The following is a 20108-nucleotide window of genomic DNA, read 5'->3' on the forward strand; positions in this document are numbered from 1 at the left end:
TTGTATTCATCGTTAACAGCACCAGGGAGGAGGGGGAGTACAGGGCAAAACCAGCCTGTTGGTTGTTTTGTTGCAGTTTGCAGCTGGATGAACCAGAAGTGATAAGTGTGTCCGGCAGCCTCCTCCTAAGGAGGCTGTAGGACCCCTGGGGTAGCCGACAACGGTCCGAGGTCATCTCGGTGCCTGAGCAGGTGACGTACCTGGGACGAGGTCGGCTGAGCTAATGCACAGTGCTTTGCTTTCCGGCCAGGGCAGGTCCCTCTGACTCAGCGACTGCCTGTCTCCACCTCCCCACCTGAAACCTTAAGAAGAGTGGCCGTGTCACTGGGCACTGCACATCTGGGGTGAGGCCCAGACAAGCTGGGCGCAGTGGCACCAGCTGCTCTTCATTATCATAGGCAGGCTTTGGTATTTAACGCTTTTCTTCTGCTCGTATAGAAGCTGCCGTGTCCCAGGCACCGCTCTCAGCACGGATGTGTTTTAACCCACTTAATCCTCCCAAGGCGCTGTTATGTTCATTTGTAAAATGGGGAAACCGAGGCGGCGAGGTCCATTACTGTGAGCGGCAGGGGGTGGGGGTGGGGGTCTGGCCCTGATGTCTGTCCCAGAGCCCCACCCTCTCTGTGGCCCCTGGGCTCCTGCACAGGAGTTTGCTGGAAAACACGTGCAGTAAAAGAGACTGTCCTAGCGGATCAGCTTGAAAACACTGCTCTTCACTGTTGCATTGATTCAAAACACATGTCAATCGCCAGAGGTGCAGTGGGACAAACACAACAGCTGTCCCAAAGGACGGACTCCCTCCAGATGTGACATGGGAGTGCAATCCACACTCAGGGCTCTGGGGGTGTCGTACTGAGGGGGCTGCACTTGGCTTTTCTGTAATTGAGATAGAGTTCACATGCCATAAAAATGACCATTTTAAAGTATATAATCCAATGGGGGTTTTTGTTAGTATAGTCACAACATTTTGCAACCATCACCCAATTCTGGAACATTTTTATCACCCCAAAGAAACCCCACACCTACCGGTTAGCAGTCACCTGCATTCCCTCCACCCCCCCAGTCCCTGGCAACCACAAATCTACTTTCTTTCTCTATGGAATTGTCTATTTTGGACGTTTCCTATAAAGGGGGTCACATGATATGTGGCCTTTTGTGTTTGGCCTCTTGGACTAGCATCATGTGTTCAGGGCTCATCCATGGTGGGGCGAGTGTCAGAGCTGTGATCCTTTCATGGCTGAGTAATATGCCACTGTGTGGACGGATCACCTTTTGTTTATCCACACATCAGCTGATGGACACACCCTTGGCTTAAAAATTGTGTTTCTGGGAAGGCTCCCTGTTAAAAAAATAACATTTGAATTCTGTCCTTTGTCTTAGATCTACTCAGGGTTCCAACTCATTCTGCCTCAAAGGTTTTACGACAAATCCATCCACGGTAATGCACTGCGTAGACCTATCTGAAGTGCTGTCAGGTTATCCCATGGCTGTCAGAGCTTCTGTCGCGAGGCCTGGAGTCAGGTGGAGGGCGCTGGCCCGACTGCACCAGGCTTCACAGACCAAGCAGCAGGCAGGAGTGTACGTGCCCTGCTCGGGGACCGTCTCCCAAGTCCTTCTCTTGTCCTAGTTGTTAGGACATAACCGCTGCACGCAGGGGCATTCTCTCCTACTTGACTTGCTTTTTCTCCCTTTCTCAACTGTCGAGTCTGGTTCTCTTGCCATCATATGCGATTCTTCTGCGACTTGGGCTCATTGCAGGCTTTCCCTAAAATCTATCTTTGTCTCTTTTCAGGTTGATCCAGTGTTTACAAGGGAAGTGAAAGCCAAAGTGAAGAGGTGAGCACGGGGAGGGAGGGGCCTTTTGCAGGAGAGGAAGCCGAGTGGCCAGCCCACCAGCCCAGTGTCCGTGTCCTGGGCTCGGTCCCAGCATGTTACAGATAATTCCTCACTTCATCCTCCCAGTGGTCCCGTGAGCCCCTGGGCACTGTTCCTTTCCCATTTACAGGCAAGGGAACTGAGATCCTCAGAGCATAAGCCGTTCCCTGGGGAGTGGCAGAGGTGCCCAGCCTCGCGAGATCAGGGAAATGCCAGCGGAAACCACGCTGAGAGGACGATGTGCACCGGTCACATTGGCACAAATGGAAAAGTCAATACTCAGGGTTTGGTAGAGTCTGGAGAGCTGTTCCCTCTCCTATTCTGCTGGTGACAACTGCCACCCGCTCCTTGGAGAGCGGTTTGTCAGAGTACCTGCGGTAAATTGCATTTGTCTGCCCCGATCAGAGACCTGCCCACTCTGGCTTAAACATACTGGGGCTTAATTGTTCCCATGAAAATCTGACATGGTTGGTTCAGAACTCACGGCCTTGGGCTCCTGTCTCTCTGTCCTGCGTCCTTCACCTGTGGCTGCAAGTGCCACCCATCACGTTCCACATTTTCAGTGGCGGGACAGGCCAGGGCGAGGGCCAGAGGAGTGGCCAGCCTGTTTAGTGATTCCTCACGGACCCCGGGATTCCAGCCCACCATACTGGCCACCCCGTCACAAACGGGACCGGAGATGGCGATGGTTCCCCGTACTCTCAGGTGTCCTTACATTGCTCGTAGGTACAGAGAGCACGTATGTGAAGGCATAGCCAGTTATGTGAAAGGATTGTATCCGAGTCATGGGAGTCATGGAGAGGGGTGGGGGCCGGAGAAGCATCAGTGTCGTTGGATGAAAAATTTTAAAAAGGCAAAACCGAGAGGAAAAACGATGGTCACCTGTGGGTGGTGGGAACGGGGGTTCTTGTTGCCTTTTTCTATTTTAGTATTTCTTTTTCTGTCTGTTTATTACACGTCTATTATGGTCTCTATTGGGATCTTTAAAAAATTATTTGAAAAAAGGTTGAATTAGAAATGGGATGTTGTGTAAATCTTATAGAGAAAATGGCAAACACATTACCTGCAACTTCCAATGTCTGAGACGTCTCCTTTGTCACATGTATTCAAATGACAGCAGAGATGTTAGCGGCTGTCTCCCTCCCTTATGAGGGTGGGAGACAGATTCTCAGCCCAATATTGCTTTTTGTGTCCCACCCCGATCAGTGACCTTCCTGGTGACCGAGGGGGTTCCTCCACAACTGTCACCTGTCCTCCCAGCCCTCCCGTAAGGTCCCTGCCCATATCGTTCCAGGGCCACTGGGGTGCGACTGATCCCTGAGATGCCTCAGGGCGACCTCCACGCGGTTGTGAAGAAATGCTTCGCGCTGGTGAACAGCTCTGTGTCCGAAGGCATGTCCGCTGCCATCCTGGAGGTGAGGACGTAACGGGGCGCTGGGTGTGCACCCAGGAAACTGTCCGTCACCCCTCGTCTTACTGATGGAGGTGGCGTCCAGGTCCTGCCTTCTCAGAGCTTGGAAAAAGCAAAGTAACATTTCCCTGGGTGCTCAAAAGTAGTTCTTAAGTTTTCTCTGGGACTTAAAAAGATCGTTTCATCTCTCGCTGCCATTTCTCCTCGCCAGCTGCCAACTAAAATAAAGCGAAGGCACACTGCGTCTGAGCCGCGAAGTATCACAGTGACAGGGCGCTGAGGTTGAGAAGGTTGGAAGGGGAAGGGGGTGTAGGTGTTTTTGCATGAAGCTCCCTTTCTGTTGGTTTCTTCCCTTCTTCAATGTGCTCGCTAATCTAGAATCAGGGGTGAAGGGATGGGAGGGGAGCACAGTGGTACCTCAGTTTTCGAACATCTCTGTTGACGAACATTTTGGTTTACGAACGCCATGAATTTTATGGATCTATGGTATCATTAGATAGTAAAATTCATGCTAAACTTGCAGTTTTAGGGGTTGATTTTAAAGGTCTGGAATGGTTTAATCCATTTTGCATTACTTTCTATGGCGAAACCCTGCCTCGGTTTTTGAACGTTTCAGACCTCGAATGGTCTTCTGGAACGGATTACGTTCGAAAACCGAGGTACCACTGTACTCTGAGACGCAGATGGGGTGGTGGTGGTGTAATCTAGTCTCTCCATCCAGCATTCAGCTCTAGCAAATCACTAGTCTGCTTGGTTAAATGTGCACCTTCCCACACAACTCAGATCCATTACCGAGTTGTGTGTTTTGCAGGGAGAGGCTCGAATAAAAAGCCCCTGCCGCTGAAATCCTGGGGGTCTGGCTGGACCGTCAGCTCTTCTGTTGGGCTCTATCTGCCTCGCAGCCCTTCGCCACCTCTTCTCACTGGAGCGTTTTACGTGACGGGGTATTTTACCTGAGTATCTTAGCTGCTTCGCGCGACACGTACTTGAGGCAGGCACCAGTGTGCGCCTCTCGCGGAGGGGTGTCCTTTCTCTTATTTTGTTGTTAGTTCATTGCATCTGGACTCCTTTTGAGGAGTGGCATCTGCGAAGGGTGGACTCTGGTCCCTCCTGCTGGGGCCAGCCTTCGGGACTGGGTTTTCTCCATAGCATTACATCGCAGGCTGCAGCATTCGTATTTCCTACTTCCCAATGCTGGCATCGCCCACAGCAGACATGGCATGCGCACTGACTGAAGAGCATGTGACAAACCTGCGGGAGGAGACGACACATGTGGCCACGGGCCTCCAGGCCTTTGACTCGGCTGCATTTTGTCTCTCTCCCATGCTGCTGCTTACAGTGTGTGCTTAGAGTGATGCTATTACTGGGTTGTAAGTAGCTGTAATATCCATGTATTATTATTCCTTTGGACATGGGTTGAAATTACTGAACTTACTGGCCCAAAACGTACGATTCGTGAACCTCAGTGTTTCAGAGAATATGGTAACTAAAGCAGGAAAAAGAAATCCTTCCTACATTTAAGAAATGACTGATGTTGTATGCCTGATATTTTCCTCTAATGTGGCATCATTAAAAAAAAGCAAAACAAAAAAACTGAGTGCTGGGGGAGAGGCTACACACCCACGCCCATGATTGATTCCGGTGTGGGGTGCTTTCAAAGCACGTCCCGTGGGTTTGTAATGTGTTCATCTCAGCCCGACGTCAATACCTCGGTCCGAGCTCAATGATTAGCATTAATCTCCTCTGTGGTTTAAAAGCAGCTTCCACTATAGTCACTGGGGCGATACAGTCCACGCTTCACATTAGAGGTAAAAATGTGCATTGTTACTGAGCCGGTGCTGGGGCTGCTGCTGAGTTATCCTTTCTCCGTAAATACACAGTCCCCCCAGCTTCTTAAGAAAAGGTGAAGTGGAATTCGGGAGCTTTATAACTCGCACACACAGCATTTCACTGCAGATGACTTGCTGTCAAATCTCATTTACTTCAAAGGAAAGGCAGCTGTGAGCAGTTCTGCCTTAAAGTGTTGTCGTGTTCCTTTTGAAAACTCCAAAATAACCTTTGGGCTGAGGGTTTTGAATGGAACTGATTTTAGAGGAGTGGGTAGGGTATGTTTCATCAGCATTGATTCAGATAACATGAGTGGTTAATCGCAGAATAAATGCATATTATTTTTGAAGGGAGGGATCTTTTGACCTTCCAGAATTAGCTTTGTTTTCTCATGGAAGCTTATAAAAATCCCGTTTGCAAAAACACATGCTAACATGATAAACTGCAAAACTTGAGCTGGATGGACACACTCCTACTACTAAGCTGCTGTTTCAGGTTTGGGCTTATTACGGACTTGAATTTGGCACAGAATTAAATGAACAGAACACAAAAAAAGTATTTTCTTATCCGGGTCTTTCTCATTTAGGCTCTCCTCCCCGCCCCAGAACGCACACACGTGCACACACATGCACATACACACGTATACACACGCACACACACACACACTGCCCGGGGTGAGGAAGGCCCCTTCTCAAGTAAAAAGCAGGAACAAGGTAATTCTGGGCTCTTAGCTTCCAGGTCCAGGCCCTGGAGGTTGAAGATTCATTGAAGGGCTTTTCAAGGACAACTGTGACTGTCATGTGACCTTGGCTAGTTTCCGGGTGTGTGTGTGTGTGTGTGTGTGTGTGTGTGTGTGTGTGTGTGTGTGTCAGTACATGCCCCTCCCACCTTGAAAAGCGAAGGGACCTTTGATGTGTCACAATTAGAAGGGTGCTCCTCAAATATAGTTTGGTGGAGCCAGTAGGAAAGTGAAGTACTTTGCAAGGTGCAGGACAGAATCAAAGAGTTGTACCCAGAATGCCACTGGCATCCCCAGGGAGAAACACTCTTACCCCAGCGATGTAAGATCCGAGTGCACGTGTGGAGGTAACTGAGGGTCACTCAGCCTTACCGCATCCCCACATGACGGGCCACGGTCACTGGGCTGGACACGCTCCCATCAAAGCCGTTAACTCGCAAGCAAACCTCTGCAAGAACATCTGGACGGGGTGTTTTCTACCTGGGCTGTGCCTCGCCAAGCGCTGTGACACGTGAACACCATAAACCCGGGGGCAGGAGCCCCCCTTCCAGGAGCCCCCATTATTGTTTGGTCCTGGAGCCTGGGCAGCTGCATTTTTGTTTCAGTTTAAGGCTGCTCTGTCCTGCAGAGTGGACGCAGTGTCTTTGGAGACTCTATGAAGGTTTTGAAGAAGGCTGAATGTGAACCTGATAGAAGGCTGAAGAGCTCCTGGGGCCGAGGCAGATGGAGAATGAACTGACTGCAAACAACCACGTGCCAGACACCTCACTCTGGCACCTGCTCTTGCTTAAGACGTCTCCTTGATGAAAGACCTGGCCGGACAATCAGCTCTAATGCGTCTTTTGGAGCAAAAATTAATATAAGACCTGGTATTATGTTTTATATTATATTAATATTATATTTCATTATATTAATTATATTAATTATATTATAGACCCGGTCTTACATTAAAATAAGACCGGGTCTTATATTAATTGTTGCTCCAAAAGGCGCATTAGAGCTGACTGTCCGGCCAGGTCTCATTTTCGGGGAAACAGGGTATGTTAGTTACAGTGGATCATTTTCCAGAACTTGGCAAATACGGTAAGTGATTAAAATCCAGTGCATCATGTGAAAACCCAGTGTTTCAACAGGGAAATCATTTTGTCAAGCTGTCCTCTCCGGGAGCTGCCAGGGGCCCCGTGAACAGGAGAAGCTGCCCAGGAACTGGCTCATCGGCCCGAGCCGCTCCTGCAGCCCCACCCACCTGTGTCCTCCTTCTGTCCTGCAGGCGATGGACCTGGAAGTTCCGGTCCTGGCCAGGAACATCCCGGGGAACGCGGCCGTGGTGACGCACGAGGTCACAGGACTGCTGTTCTCCGACCCCCAGGTAAGCAGGGGCTAGGCCCTGGCCCCCGCCTGTGTGGGTGGCTTTCGTGTGTGTCATCTTGGTCTGTGACATGCGTGTTTTTGTCTGCTCGCGGCATCCGTCTCAGAACCGGTGGTTGCCCTGATGACACACGGTGTCTGCTGTGACCACACGAGCAGCCGCCCGGACATGTGGCTGGAGAAACCAAGCATCGGTCAGGAAACAGGAGACCCGAGTTGTCCTCTGCTGCTGTGTGTGACCCTGATCCAGTCACATCACCTCTTAGACACTTAGATTTCTGATTTCTAAACGGGCTCGCTTCACACACATCTGTGTCTCTAGAACACCTACTGGTGCTCAGAAGACTGCCCTACATCTGATCATAGTCACGTGTACAAAGAAGGCCGGGTGCTTGTGTGTAGACATGGATTGGAACAGAAGATAAAGGACAGTGCAGCTGACAAGGGGCACAGTGGGTGTACCTGGGGCACGTGTGCCAGGACGTCCCAGGAGGTGTGTTGAAGGGGGTCCCCATTTGCCAGGTGCCAGGTCCCAAGGATGTGCCCCCACGTGTCTATCTGCATGTGGACCCCTCGGGACGGCGTGCAGGCATGGGCCTGGCCTGCGTCTCCCAGTTCAGACAAGAGTTGCTCAGTAACTGCTGCTCTCAGAGGTGTGACGGGGGCTGAGTGGCAGGTCCACAGGCAGAGTGGTGTGCAGGGCACAGGCCAGAGCGGGACCTGCTGTCACTGGGAGAGGCCCTGCTCCATGCCACCTACGTCCTGTAGGTGGTGAATCTACATCTGAGGCCCAGCCTTTGTTTCAAGCCTTTAGCCCTGAAAACTAGGTTGTACTCCCCATCGTCTTTATGAAAGCACATGTTATATTCAGAAACATAGGGATTTATACTTAAAAATTACAGTCAGCTCAAAGACTTGAAAATTCAGTTTTTCAAATTTCCTGTAGCAGAGGTTTTACCCCCGATTCTCTTGCTTTCCCTTAATATAATCATGGGTCAGCCCTTTTCACGACCTGTGCATCAGAGTTGCGCAGACCAGATAGAAGCCAGCTTCACGGTGGTGGGGGGACAGCAGGAAGTCGGGGACCAGCCAGCCCCGGACAGGTGTGCTGCCTCAGTGAGGGAGCAGACTGAATGGATACAAGAGGCCCATGGCTTGTCTGTTATGGTCTAGCAAAAGGCACGTGTACTTTCAATGCCTTTTGACAAAACGCCTAGAACCAACACAACATCAGAGCGTAAAGCGCTCAGGTAGTTACTTGCTGATTCTCTAAAGAAAGGCTTACTGCTTCCAGCACTGGCTGAGCTTTAGGACGGAGAAGAGTGTCTCCATGCTGGCAAAACGGTTTTATTCTCATCTCCCCAAACACAATGTTAGTACGAGTTGCAGCTCAGTTTCAGAGCACACGACGACCTCAGTGCGTGTCTGAGCAGCCGTCACTGACGCACGGGCATGTCAGGCTGGACACCCGCACGGGAGCCTCTTGTACGGTATGGGTCCTTCTACTATGTGCAAATCACTGTCATGATGGCCACAGTTCTGAGTCAGCTCTGCTGGTGACCGGCCGCCTGTGAGCTCTCAGACACCATCCCGCAGCACGCAGTTAAGTCGCAGACCTTACTTTGATTCCAACTTGAACGTTCGTTGTACAAAGGATGTTTTTAAAAAAAAAACTAGGATGCTTGCGTTTCACATGGGGAGGAGGCTGCGTTTTTATAACATAGTTTGAGAACGTGCATTAGACACGGAGGTGGCTTTGTTTTGTTTGCTTTGTAGCAGTGATCGGACTTGACCTAACACAGAGTCAGAGCTGTTGCTTCAAAAACAAATAGGCCTTTTAAATGAGTCAGACTGTGGTTATAGTCTCTCAGCTAAGGAACTAAGGAACCGCTTGGCTAACCAATGGGTTGGTGGCCAGCGTTTGCAAGGTTTGTTTCCACTGTGGATTAGAAGCAGCATTTCACTTAGTAAGGACTTCCCTGTTAGAGCACCAGCCTCGTAAAGTGGGTATTTTTTAACCTTGAATGCTGTTCCAATCCATGCTAAACCTGGAGTTAGTAGTTCTGCCATGGTTTTTACTTCCTAATTGAGATGGTAAAGAAGCCGGATAGAAAGGGTGACACCACTCAGTCGCTCAGCAGGTTAGACTGCACATTCCACACGCCGCTCGTGTATTTTTCTTTTTAAAGGAATTTTTTTTTTTTGGTGGGGGGAAGGGGAACAGGACTTTATTGGGGAACAGTGTGTACTTCCAGGACTTTTTCCAAGTCAAGTTGTTGTTCTTTCAGTCTTAGTTGTGGAGGGTGCAGCTCAGCTCCAGGTCCAGTTGCTGTTGTTAGTTGCAGGGGGCACAGCCCACCATCCCTTGCGGGAGTTGAACCGGCAACCTTGTGGTTGAGAGGACGCATTCCAACCAACTGAGCCATCCGGGAGCTCAGCGGCAGCTCAGCTCAAGGTGCCGTGTTCAATCTTAGTTGCAGGGGGCGCAGCCCACCATCCCTTGTGGGAGTTGAACTGGCAACCTTGTGGTTGAGAGCCTGCGCTCCAACAAGCTGAGCCATCTGGCACTGGCCCAGGTGGGAATAGAACCGGCAGTCTTCGGTGTTAGGAGCACGGAGCTCCAACTGCCTGAGCCACCAGGCCAGCCCTCGCTCGCGTATTTTTAAAAATGAAAAAAAATTTTACGTATGTTTTGCCTGAACAGTGGTTAAAGGGGTCCCTTATCCTTTTGCTTATTTTGTGAACCTTTTTATAAGACTGAACCAACAACAGGGAAATGGAAACGTGACGTTTCCCCTGAAAGCGTAGCCCATACTCCGTGCTTGTCCTTGTTGGACAGGGGGCTCCCCGCCCCCTCCCTGGCATCTGTGTCACATGGTGGCTCCGTCCCTGAGGTCCAGTCATGCCTGTGAGGGGTGAGGAGGCGCGCGTGCGTGGTGCATCCATCCGTCTGGCAGGGCTCATTCTATGTGTGGGCTCCCGCAGGCCCTGCACCCAAAGACCAGGGCATCAGCAGGTGTGACAGTAATGATACACTGATGGCCGGGGTGGCAGCAGCGAGATCTTTAGGAAAGGGACGCACGATAAGTAAGTCTGTGCCAGGCATGGGTGGAGGGAGTAGGAAAGAAGCCGATTTGGAGTTCGCATGCGCTGGGCTGGGGGTGCAAGCTCAGATGTCTGGCGGACACGAAGGCCTGCCCGGGAGTGGGGTCCCCTCCCTGCTGGAGACGACAGGCCCGGAGGGAAGGCATGCAACCCACCACCTGACTGTACGGACACAGGCCAATTTGAAGCGAGGCTGGGTATCTCGATTTTTATTTGGATTTTACCAACTTTTACATGTCAATAATTCAGTTAATTTTTTAAATTATTAGTTGAAACTCTGTGGGCCATTTGGTCATTTGTGGCCCCACTCCCTGAAAGCCTTGGGTCTGCGAGGGCAGTTTCTTAATGGTGAGAGGGAGGCAGAAGCCTCCCCTGTGGGGTCCTGGGTTCTGCCCTGGAGAGCTGAGCACCTGGAATGGGACCTGGTGCTGAGTGTGGACAGGTGAGGGCTGCTGTGTAAAGATAATGGGGAATCTGGAAGGAAAGGAAATTTGCTTTGGGCAGCTTATCAAATCAAAGAATGTATTTGGGGCTTTTAACAAAATGAAGATTAAAAACCTTCAGCTGTCATAGGAATAAAATAATCTCTCTTTTTATACAGCTAATCCCTGGGAAGCCGTAAGGGATGATTTTGAAACCCACTAAACATTGATTTTCTTTTGTTACCACAACAACCCCTTTCTTTCTAAGAATAAGGACGAACTATTTTATGGTTCCCTGTCATAGCTTCAGAATTAAACTCCATTTGGCATTTAATAGATACGGTGAATCCACAGTCTTTCTCAGGGTCAGACTTTTAAAGTGTGGCCCAAACTAGTTTTGCTGGGAGGTTCTGTTTGTTTTTTAGACAACCGTAGAGAAAAATAAATTTCTGGATGATGATGACAGCTACCACTGATCGAGGGCTCGTTAGATTCCGGGCACTGCTCCTAGCGCTCTGCGTGGATTTCCACGTTCACTCAAGATTGTTTCTTTTTCTTTAAATGGTAATGATGCCGACCGTCTATCCATGGTTAATGTTTGGAGAGAGCGACGTGTTGGAGGACGTCGCGTGGGCGGACGTGCTTGGTCTCGTTTTCCACTTGAAACCTGAGCGACTCCAGACACCTTCCTGCTCCCTACGCTTGTGCCTCGTTGGTAAGAGGGAGATGAGGCCCATCTGGAGAACAGAGAAAGCACGCGTGACGGAGGCCCTTCTGTCACTCAGATGAAGGCTGCACATTCTCAGCCCTTCGTACTCATGGCTTGGGCAGAACGCAAGGTGCCGTCGGCTGCTCCTTGGAGCCCTCTAGTGTGCAACACACTCTCGTGCAAGCGCTGGAGTCACGCTGGCTCGGCCCTCGGGAGAGGCGGAGGTCCCATCGAGCTCACTGTGGGCCACTTTCTCCGTATGGAATTTGGTGAGGTGTCAGCCCATAAAAATAACGTTTCTCCCTTTCTTATTTTTATTCTCTTCCAAATTTTAACTCCTTAACCAAAATATGTAATTCTTGGCTGTTAAATGCAGCTGCAAACTGTAAGTGCACAGCCCCTTCTTCAGGAAGTTTCCCACCAGCAATGAAAGACTGCTCGGAAGGGAAGATGACTGAAAACAGGCAACTCCTAACTGAATAATGACGAAGGCAAAACCAGGCTCTCCCGCATGAGTTTTGGTTACACTTTAGAAATCTGCAACCTGAGCCCTGTGGACCTGGGGTAGACCTGGTCCCCTCGGGTGTTTAGTTTGCTGTGTTTTTAAAATTTTGAATTACTGTCGGTATTTAACACGGGGTGCTTTCCCATAAATATTCAGAATTCAGGCTTCTCTTGAGGAACACAGGCAATGTGGCATCAAGTGTAGGCTGGCATTCCCCACAGCAGTTGGGTGGCACTGCCCACTTTCCCCGCTGGGCCCAGTGGGCACTGGAGTTTCCAAAGCTGATACAGAACAGTGCCTAGATCTGTGTTTGAATCTGTTAGGAAATGGCATTCCTATACTTGGTTTCTGTTTTCTTTTTGTTGTCTTAGTGTGTGTGCTTTCCTGCCTTGTGAGTTAGTAGCACGAATAATCTTTGAGACTGGTCGTTACACGGCACAGAGCCCTTGATAAATACCCTCCCCCAGCAAGTGTTTGTCAATCAGCCAATCAGTTTTCTGGTGCGTTCTATAGCAGACAGGTGTGTAAAATCTGTCGTGCTCTGGTGGGAATGATGACAAATGACATCTGTACTGGTTTCATAGAAGTCATGCACCAGCTCTTGCCGCCAAGTTCGGGTCCACTTGACGGGCCTCACGCGTGAGGTGGTGGACGCTGATGGTGGCTGGCGTCTCTGCCCAGGTCATCACCACCCTTGTGGAAGTAGCTCAGGCTTCGTTACGTGGCGGCCTCAGGGCTCCGAGAGGCAAGGGTGGGGCTGGAAGGCCTTTGGAGCTTTGCGTGGACGCCCCACAGCATCACGTGTCACAAGCAAGTTACAGGACCAGCCCAGAGTCAGGAGTTGGGGGAGTCCCCTCTCCCCATTAATGGAAGGAGTGGGAGACTCATGCAGCAAAGAGACGCGTGACGCATGCACAGGGATGGATGGGGCTGCAGCCACCATCTCTGCACACGCTCCAGCACGTCTCACTGTCCACAGGTGTGTGGTCGGCGCGTTTCCTCAGCGGTCGCGTAGGCAGAAAATGGGCCTGGAGCCTTGGGGGTGACGCTTACTGTCCCAGTGCTCTTTCCCTTGTCTTTCCGTGGTGCGTCTCCTCTTCCTCCAGCCTCTCTCTCATCCAGGTTTCCTCACGCCGACGGCCACAGTGTTTCCCGGTCCTCACTCACGCCCACCTCTATCTTGCGTCTGTGGTTTTGGTTCCACGCAGAGAGGAAAAAGTGCATCACATTGTATTCCTAGAAACCCTCTCATTCGGGATTGTGTTGTAAAATGGTCTCACCTGCTGCAGAAATTGTGTGTGGGGGGGTGGGCTCAGCAAAGTCTCTGCATCACAGACAGCAAAGACAGGACCAGCGTCATAAAATGACACACGGAATCTGTAAGCCTCGCACATGACTTTAGTAAGAACGGTGTTCTGTTATGTGATGGGGATAAATACGCTATGTTTTTATTACAAAAAGAACACTGATTTACTATAAAGTATATACACGACACCTAAAAACATAATCCTATCATAAGTATTGCTATTTATAACGCTAGCTATAACATTCAGCATTGAATTAACAGTGATTTTGAGACTATGTGGATATTCCTTCAAACAGCCAGGCACTGCGTTAATCTCGGGCGTTGCTGCGTCACTGGAATTTACACTTAACAGTCCAGGTAATTCTGTTTCTTTCCAATGAGGAAGGGCTTGGAGATCAGAAACGGGCGCCTCTTTCCTTATCATGCCATGTCTGTGGACATCAACAAACGATGCACATTCGAGAAATATGGTCTGAAACTCAGCAGCGGGAGAAAGGGGAGGGGAGGAAAGCCAGGCCCGTTCAATCCCCTCTCCCGCCTTCTCCCGTGTCAGCGTGGACGTTCATCCTGGCGTGTGTGTGTGTACACCTGTGTGCGTGGGTGCGCATGTATGCACGTGTACATGCGTGCGTGTACGTGTGTGTGTGTGTAGTCTTACCCCACCCCAGTGTTTGCATTAACTCTCATCCCTCCACCTTCTCAGAGGGAAGACACCAGGAGCTCATGCAGACACAGGCGTTTGGAGGCACTTGCAACCCTTCCCAGTATTCACATCTACTCTCTTCCTCTCCTCCTTGGCAGGAGTTTGTTCAGCTGGCGAAGAGACTGGTTAGTGACCCTGCATTAGAGAAAGAGCTCGTGGCCAACGGAAGGCGGTACGTGAGAATGTACCACTCGTGGCAGGTGGAGCGAGACACCTACCAGCACCTCGTCAGGACACTGGAGGGCAGCCCTGAGGACTAACGGTGCGTGCCTGGGGCTGTCACGTGCCAGCCTGCATCTGCCATCAGAGGCACAGCCCTGCGCAAATAAATCCTGGGCCAGCAGGTCCAGCCCCGTACACGAATCAAGCCAGTTTCATTGGAATTGTAGATGTGTCGGTTGTAAGAGGGCTCAGCCCAAAGCTCTCGGTGCTTCCAGTAACACTCCCAACGTGTTTCCAGATCAGGCCAGATGGAGACACAGAGGCTCCTGGGGAGGGCTCCCTGGTTTTCAGGGGAATCAGGGAGAGAACTGGATTTGTGGCTTTAGCGGGCTTGTCTGTAAAGCCTCACAGTGCAGGCACCGCTCACCTGCCTTCTGGTGGCCTCTAAGCCATCGTCGTCTGTCCAGAAAGCAAAACAAACAAACGTTTCCACTGCAAGGAGCTCTGGCAGCATTGTTCACATGGTACAGACCACAGCAAATCTGGGTCCTGACAGATACGCAGGGGCCGTGGCTGACTGGACACTGGGGACGGGCTGTGGAGTCCACATGTGCACACACCGTCCTCCTCAGGTAAGTAACTGGAAAGCAGCAGGTGCCCTCTAGAAAAACAGGTAGTGCCCTCTCCTCTGGTCCCTGAGCTTTAAAAGGAGACACTGACACGCGAGCGTCTGATTAAGAGGGGTTTAAAACACGATCACTATTTTAATACCAAAGTAGAGATGAAAAGAGCAATGCTTTTCTGTAAGCGCTGCAGACAGTTGCAGTTTCCTGCTCAGTTAACTTCATGTTTAAACGTTTTGTGTATCGTTCTCCGTTTGCTGCTGTACAGGTCTGGGGACCTGAAGCTAAATCTCCAGATAGAGCTAACCGGTGACGTTCACATACGGAGGGGAGACATTGAATGCAGCACAGTGGTACCCTGAAAAGAGGGGGTGCTCACGTGGGCCTGCAGTTGGGGTGTGGGGTTGGCGCTCACTGCTCCTCCTTGAAGATCACTCTTTGCCTCTTTCCCACAAGCTCTCAGGAAAGCTAAACACAGCAGGACCTTTTTGATCTGAAAGATTCATCATGGATCTTACAGTTTACAGAAGCAGACCACGTAGGCCCTCCTTGCAGATGGGAATGTACGGTCCAGCGGACGCCTGGTGGACGCAGCAGACCAAGAACATGCTGCTCTCGGCGTTGGCGGCCGCCCTCCCCGCGCTCAGCTGAGGATGGGAGAGCGTCTAAATGTTTGGCCTCTCAGCAGGCCATGATGTGGCTTCAAGCGTGTCTCGCATCCCTGTGCTGGCCTTGGTGAGCGGGGTCTGCACCCTACATGGCCTTTCTCCTTGGAGGGTCTTGGCAGTTGAACCTGCCTTGTCCCCTGTTGATCTGCAGCATCCTGAGGTCGGGGGAGCTGTCTCTTCTGCATTTGTCCACTGATGGCACAGCCGTCTTCTTCCTCTTCCCCTCCCTCTCCTTTCTTGCACCTCCAACACCCCACCCGCAGGTCCCCTTTGGGACCCAATGTCCATGTGGAGAGTCAGGGGGCTGAGGTTGGCAGGACCTACGGGGAGACCTCCTTACCCAAAGCCGCCCCTTCTCAGGAGAGGCCATATACACTGAAGCAGTGGTTCCCAGCCTCGCTTTGAAAACTTCTCACACCCGGGCTGTATCCCAGATGTTACATCAGAACCTTGGGGTATGGGGGGGCCTCCGTCCTGAAGCTTCCGTGAGCCAATGTGCGGACTAGATGGACAACTGACTGGAATGGCTCATGTGAACAGGGGCCAGAATGTCACAGAAAACAAGGACAGTCTAAACAGAGGATGGATGGTAACTTCCTATTGAAATATAAACCCCAGAATTAAGAACCTAGTTAGATTAGTCGCTAACAAAATTTATTTATACAGGTGGAGTTGCACCTGTAAGTGCAGGGCCAAGAACTACCCCTCCCCGCCCCCCAACACACACACACACACACACACACACACACACAAATCAATCCACGGGGCCTTCACCAGTCGTCCCGTCCCAAGTATCTCTTCTCTCGTTGATATTTAAGTTTTCTTCTGCAGCGTCTGTCCTCTCATGGCCTTTCTCTTCGCTCGTCGGTTACCTGGTCTCCGGCTGTCGGAGCCGCATTCATCTGGGGTTCAAGTCGGAACAACAAATGTCTCATCAGTTTCAGGAAGTCCTGCAACTTTTGCAAGATTTGCAGTTTTACTCTTTGGTTGATTCACATGGTGGCATTTGAATATTTTAAACATCTAGCAACAGTAAGAGGGACTGACTCTACACTGGTATGGAGAATGGGAATATCACTTAAGGTTACGTTTGGTTATCCAAAGAACAGTGGCTGAAGCAGGAGAGAAATGCATTTTTTTCTCAAAGATTAACAGAGCATATCTGGTATTTCCCAGGTCAGGGACTCAGACCCTCCATCCTGTTCCTTCTTCCTTAGTAGAAGGCCGTCTCTACCTGATGGTGTAAGGTGGCTGCACAAGCCACGCCATCATGCCTAAATTCCAGGCTGCAGGAAGATGGAAAGCGGGAACCAACACATATCTCCTCCCTGTCAGGACAATTCCCACTTCCAGGTCTATACTGTGTCCAGACCCAGTTGCAAGAGCAGCTTGGAAATGCAGGCTTTCCCGAGTAGCCTGGTGCCCAGTTAAAAACCAGGGTCTATTATCAAAAAGAAAGGGGAGGGTGCATACCAGGAGACTGCCTTTAGTTGCAGAAGCCACGGAGATAAACTTGTTTTAATTCTGCAGGAATCCTACTTCTTCTGAATCACTGAATACCTTTGAATGCCAAGAAGTGTTTTCCCTTAAATTAGCTTTTAAGGCCAGCCCTCCACGGCTTGCCTTTCTCCCCAGGACGTTTTTTGGATACGAGCTCTCAGCCAGTGTATTGGTCACTCCCTCAAACACTAAAGGCCCTGGGCCAAAGCCAGCATGGGTTTTCACTGGAATCTGCTAAAATGTTCCTTTGCGTCAGGTGAAACACAATCCCAGAAAACAGCGCACTTAAGTGGGTCCCTGTGTGTGTGTAATTTCGGTCATTCTGAGTATGTCGGTGGCTGAACCAGCTGTCATGTTGGAAGGGCTTAGGAAAGCGACCTTTTCCGAAGGGACCCGTGAGTCAGCTTCTAACCGAAACAGCCAGAATTTGTATTACAAGCAAGATGCCATGAAGCCCCAACTCGCATGGTGTTTAGGTTCTAAAAACAGTGTTTAGGACAAAAATCTTGCAGGTCAAAATTACCCATGACAACAGCCTCATTTGCCTGTGGTTCAAGTCGGTCTCCAACATTCCTATCCTCAATTTCAGGAAATTCTACACCTTTTGCAAGGTCTGCAACCTTACTTTTTGGTTGATTTATGCTGTGTTGGCACTTACACACATTCTCAACATGGAACAGTTGCTAAGAGGGACCCACAGGTGTGGCACGTCAGCCTGTGTCTCTACAGCCCCACACAGGAAGTCACGCGCTCAGGCAGGTTTCAGACCCAGGAAGGGAGATGAAAGGAAGTCAACCTCTGAACGTGTGGTTATCAATGGTTCCGACTTTCGATATAGAACTGAATCTCCAGCACAAATGGGGAAGCTCCCGTTTCCCGGGGGCAGGGCTATGCCTTCCATTTTCATACCAGCTATGTAACCCTTCATCCAGTCACTCAACACGCATTTCCTAGAGTGGTGCATCCAGGCACTGCTCTCGGGGCCACGGACACAGCAGGGAACCAGAGCTCCTGCCCTCGCGGGCGTCCCTGCTGGCCTGGACAGAGCAGTCAGTCCCCCCAGGAGTTAGGACCAAAGTCTGTGAGGACGTGACCTACAGACAATTAAATCCCAACAGTTTCTGAGACTGAAAACCACATCTGGGGCGCTACAAGTAATTTCTAAGAGGATCTTCATAGAGATTCCAAAGGAACTTTCAGTACCAGTGAATATGTTAAAAAAAAAGTGGGGAGGGGTGTCAGTTAAAAGAAAAGACTTCATCTCAGCTGTGGCCACATCTAATTTGAAGACATGATTCTTACCATGTACTTTTTTCAGACTCATAAATAGTCCTTAAAAGTCCAGGCGGAGACAAACGGCTTTCCAGAAAGTGACGCAACCCTCATCAGTTACAAAAGCTTTCTCCCTCAGGAACAAAGAAATCGGTGTCCTCATGCGCGTCCCAGCACTGGCCCTCGAAGTCACTCCGTGCACTTCAGAGAGCCTCCACTATCACAAGAGTCAGGCTTCATTTAAAATGGATTTTCTTCTTTAGCATCTAATATAAAAAATGTGCTAAGTATTTCCCCAAATGAGAAAGGTTAGTAGCCAGACGTTTGCTGGAGAGCAAGAGTCCACGGAACACGAGAAGGCGAGCTTTCTGACTTGGTATTTGGTGCAAATCCCTGCGCCTCGGAAGCAGCTGGAAAACAGTTTACACAGTGGAAATACCTGCTTGCCAAGGAGGCTTCTGTCTGTTAGTTTCTGTCCCGTGTCCGCATGTGCTTAGAGGCTCGTGGGCATGTGAGCGACTCTAACAAATGAGGTGGCTGAGAAAGCAGCTGCGCTCAGGACTTTAAACGGTAACATTCCTCCAGTTCTGCGGGTAAGAGCACTCGTGAATTGAACATTATGTTCAAAGGCTGACAGTGGTGCATTTTACCCAAGCCCTGTTCTCCCAGAAAACAGGAAAGTTTTATGTTCAGGGAAAGGACTTTCTGCAAAGGACCTTCCTTCCGCACATGACCTGTGATTTACTTAGATGGACTCACCAGTGTCCCCATGTTTGTGCCACCGCCAGCCAGAGGCCCCCCAAGGTCCCAGTCTGTCTCAGCCATGGACCGCACTGCTCAGTCATCACCAAATGCGTGTGGATCAAACCCTGTGTCAGCCCTTCCCCTTCGCCGGGTCTGGGGTCCGGGCTGCGCGGGAGCCAGCAGACCGCCCCTGAGAATAGGCTGGGCTCAGGGCCAAGCACTGTCCCACCCACGCTCCATCCAGCCTCGCCCACTCACCCCACTCCACACACCTGCTCTTTCCAGCCTTGCCTACCCCTCCCCACTTTGCCTCGACCACATGATGCTTGCAGATCATACGGTCAGAGCGTCCTCCCTGTTGCAAGAGTCGTCAAGAATCCTTTCCTGTGAAACCTCTTTACTAAGCCAGGACCTGTTTCTTGTTTGGCAGCACCTTCTCTGCACCGTTTTAATTTGTCCTCGGAACAGCCCCATGTCTTTACAGGGGAAGAAACCCAGGCTCCGAAACTGGTTCCAAGACACAGTGCACTTTCTCTCTCTCTCCCTCCCTCCCTCTCTCCTTCCCTCCCCCCCCAACCCAACTCTACATGTGACTGTCCCCAAATCCCATGCGGTTAGTTGTCAGCTATACACTAAGAGATTTAGTTGGCACATGGGTTAGACAAGTGTTCAGCCAGGTCAGAGGGAGCTGGAAGGGATCAGAATATGCGACCCCCAAAACTCCCCCTTTGGCATATGGATTCTCATTTTGAGCTGAAGGCCACTGAGGATAAGCAGATGCAGAAAGAAGCCTTATCTGGGAGCAGACGCTTCTGAGAAATGAGGTCTGTCAGAAACTTCCTCTCCCGGGGAGTTTCATGGTCAGGGAGAAGACGGAAAACGAGCCTCACAAAGGAACTTAACAGCCCTGACCGTCCATTGGTTTCCCCATATATTTACCTGCCCACAGTTTAGGGCCCCCAGAAGCTCAAAACTCTATCCCTTTGTCTTGTCACTTCTCCACAACGGTACCTCTCTTGTTAAAACGGGTCTATACGTCTCGAGGCCTGACCACCTCTTGGGGTTTTTATTTATTTCTCTGAGGCTGCCACATGCTTACGAAATAAACCTTTTCCTCCTGGTCACCTGTCCTTTGCTTGATGTGCAGGGCCTCAGTCACAGAAGCCACT

General features: G+C 50.5%; 1 protein-coding gene across 3 annotated transcripts in view; it reads left to right on the forward strand.

The window, feature by feature from the left end:
• GLT1D1 (glycosyltransferase 1 domain containing 1) overlaps positions 1-14333 on the forward strand; it is a 51130-nt gene extending 36797 nt beyond the window's left edge. For all 3 annotated transcript variants that reach the window (XM_074321931.1, XM_074321930.1, XM_074321932.1), the window contains 4 exons: positions 1793-1836; positions 3170-3290; positions 7123-7221; positions 14069-14333. In XM_074321931.1, coding sequence (XP_074178032.1) covers positions 1793-1836; positions 3170-3290; positions 7123-7221; positions 14069-14230 — 426 coding nt within the window. In that variant the 3' untranslated portion in view covers positions 14231-14333. The remainder of the gene's footprint in view (positions 1-1792; positions 1837-3169; positions 3291-7122; positions 7222-14068) is intronic.
• The last annotated feature ends 5775 nt before the right edge of the window (positions 14334-20108 follow it).

The sequence above is a fragment of the Rhinolophus sinicus genome, linkage group LG16 (genome assembly GCF_036562045.2).
Source record: "Rhinolophus sinicus isolate RSC01 linkage group LG16, ASM3656204v1, whole genome shotgun sequence".
In the NCBI taxonomy this organism is placed as follows: domain Eukaryota; kingdom Metazoa; phylum Chordata; class Mammalia; order Chiroptera; family Rhinolophidae; genus Rhinolophus; species Rhinolophus sinicus.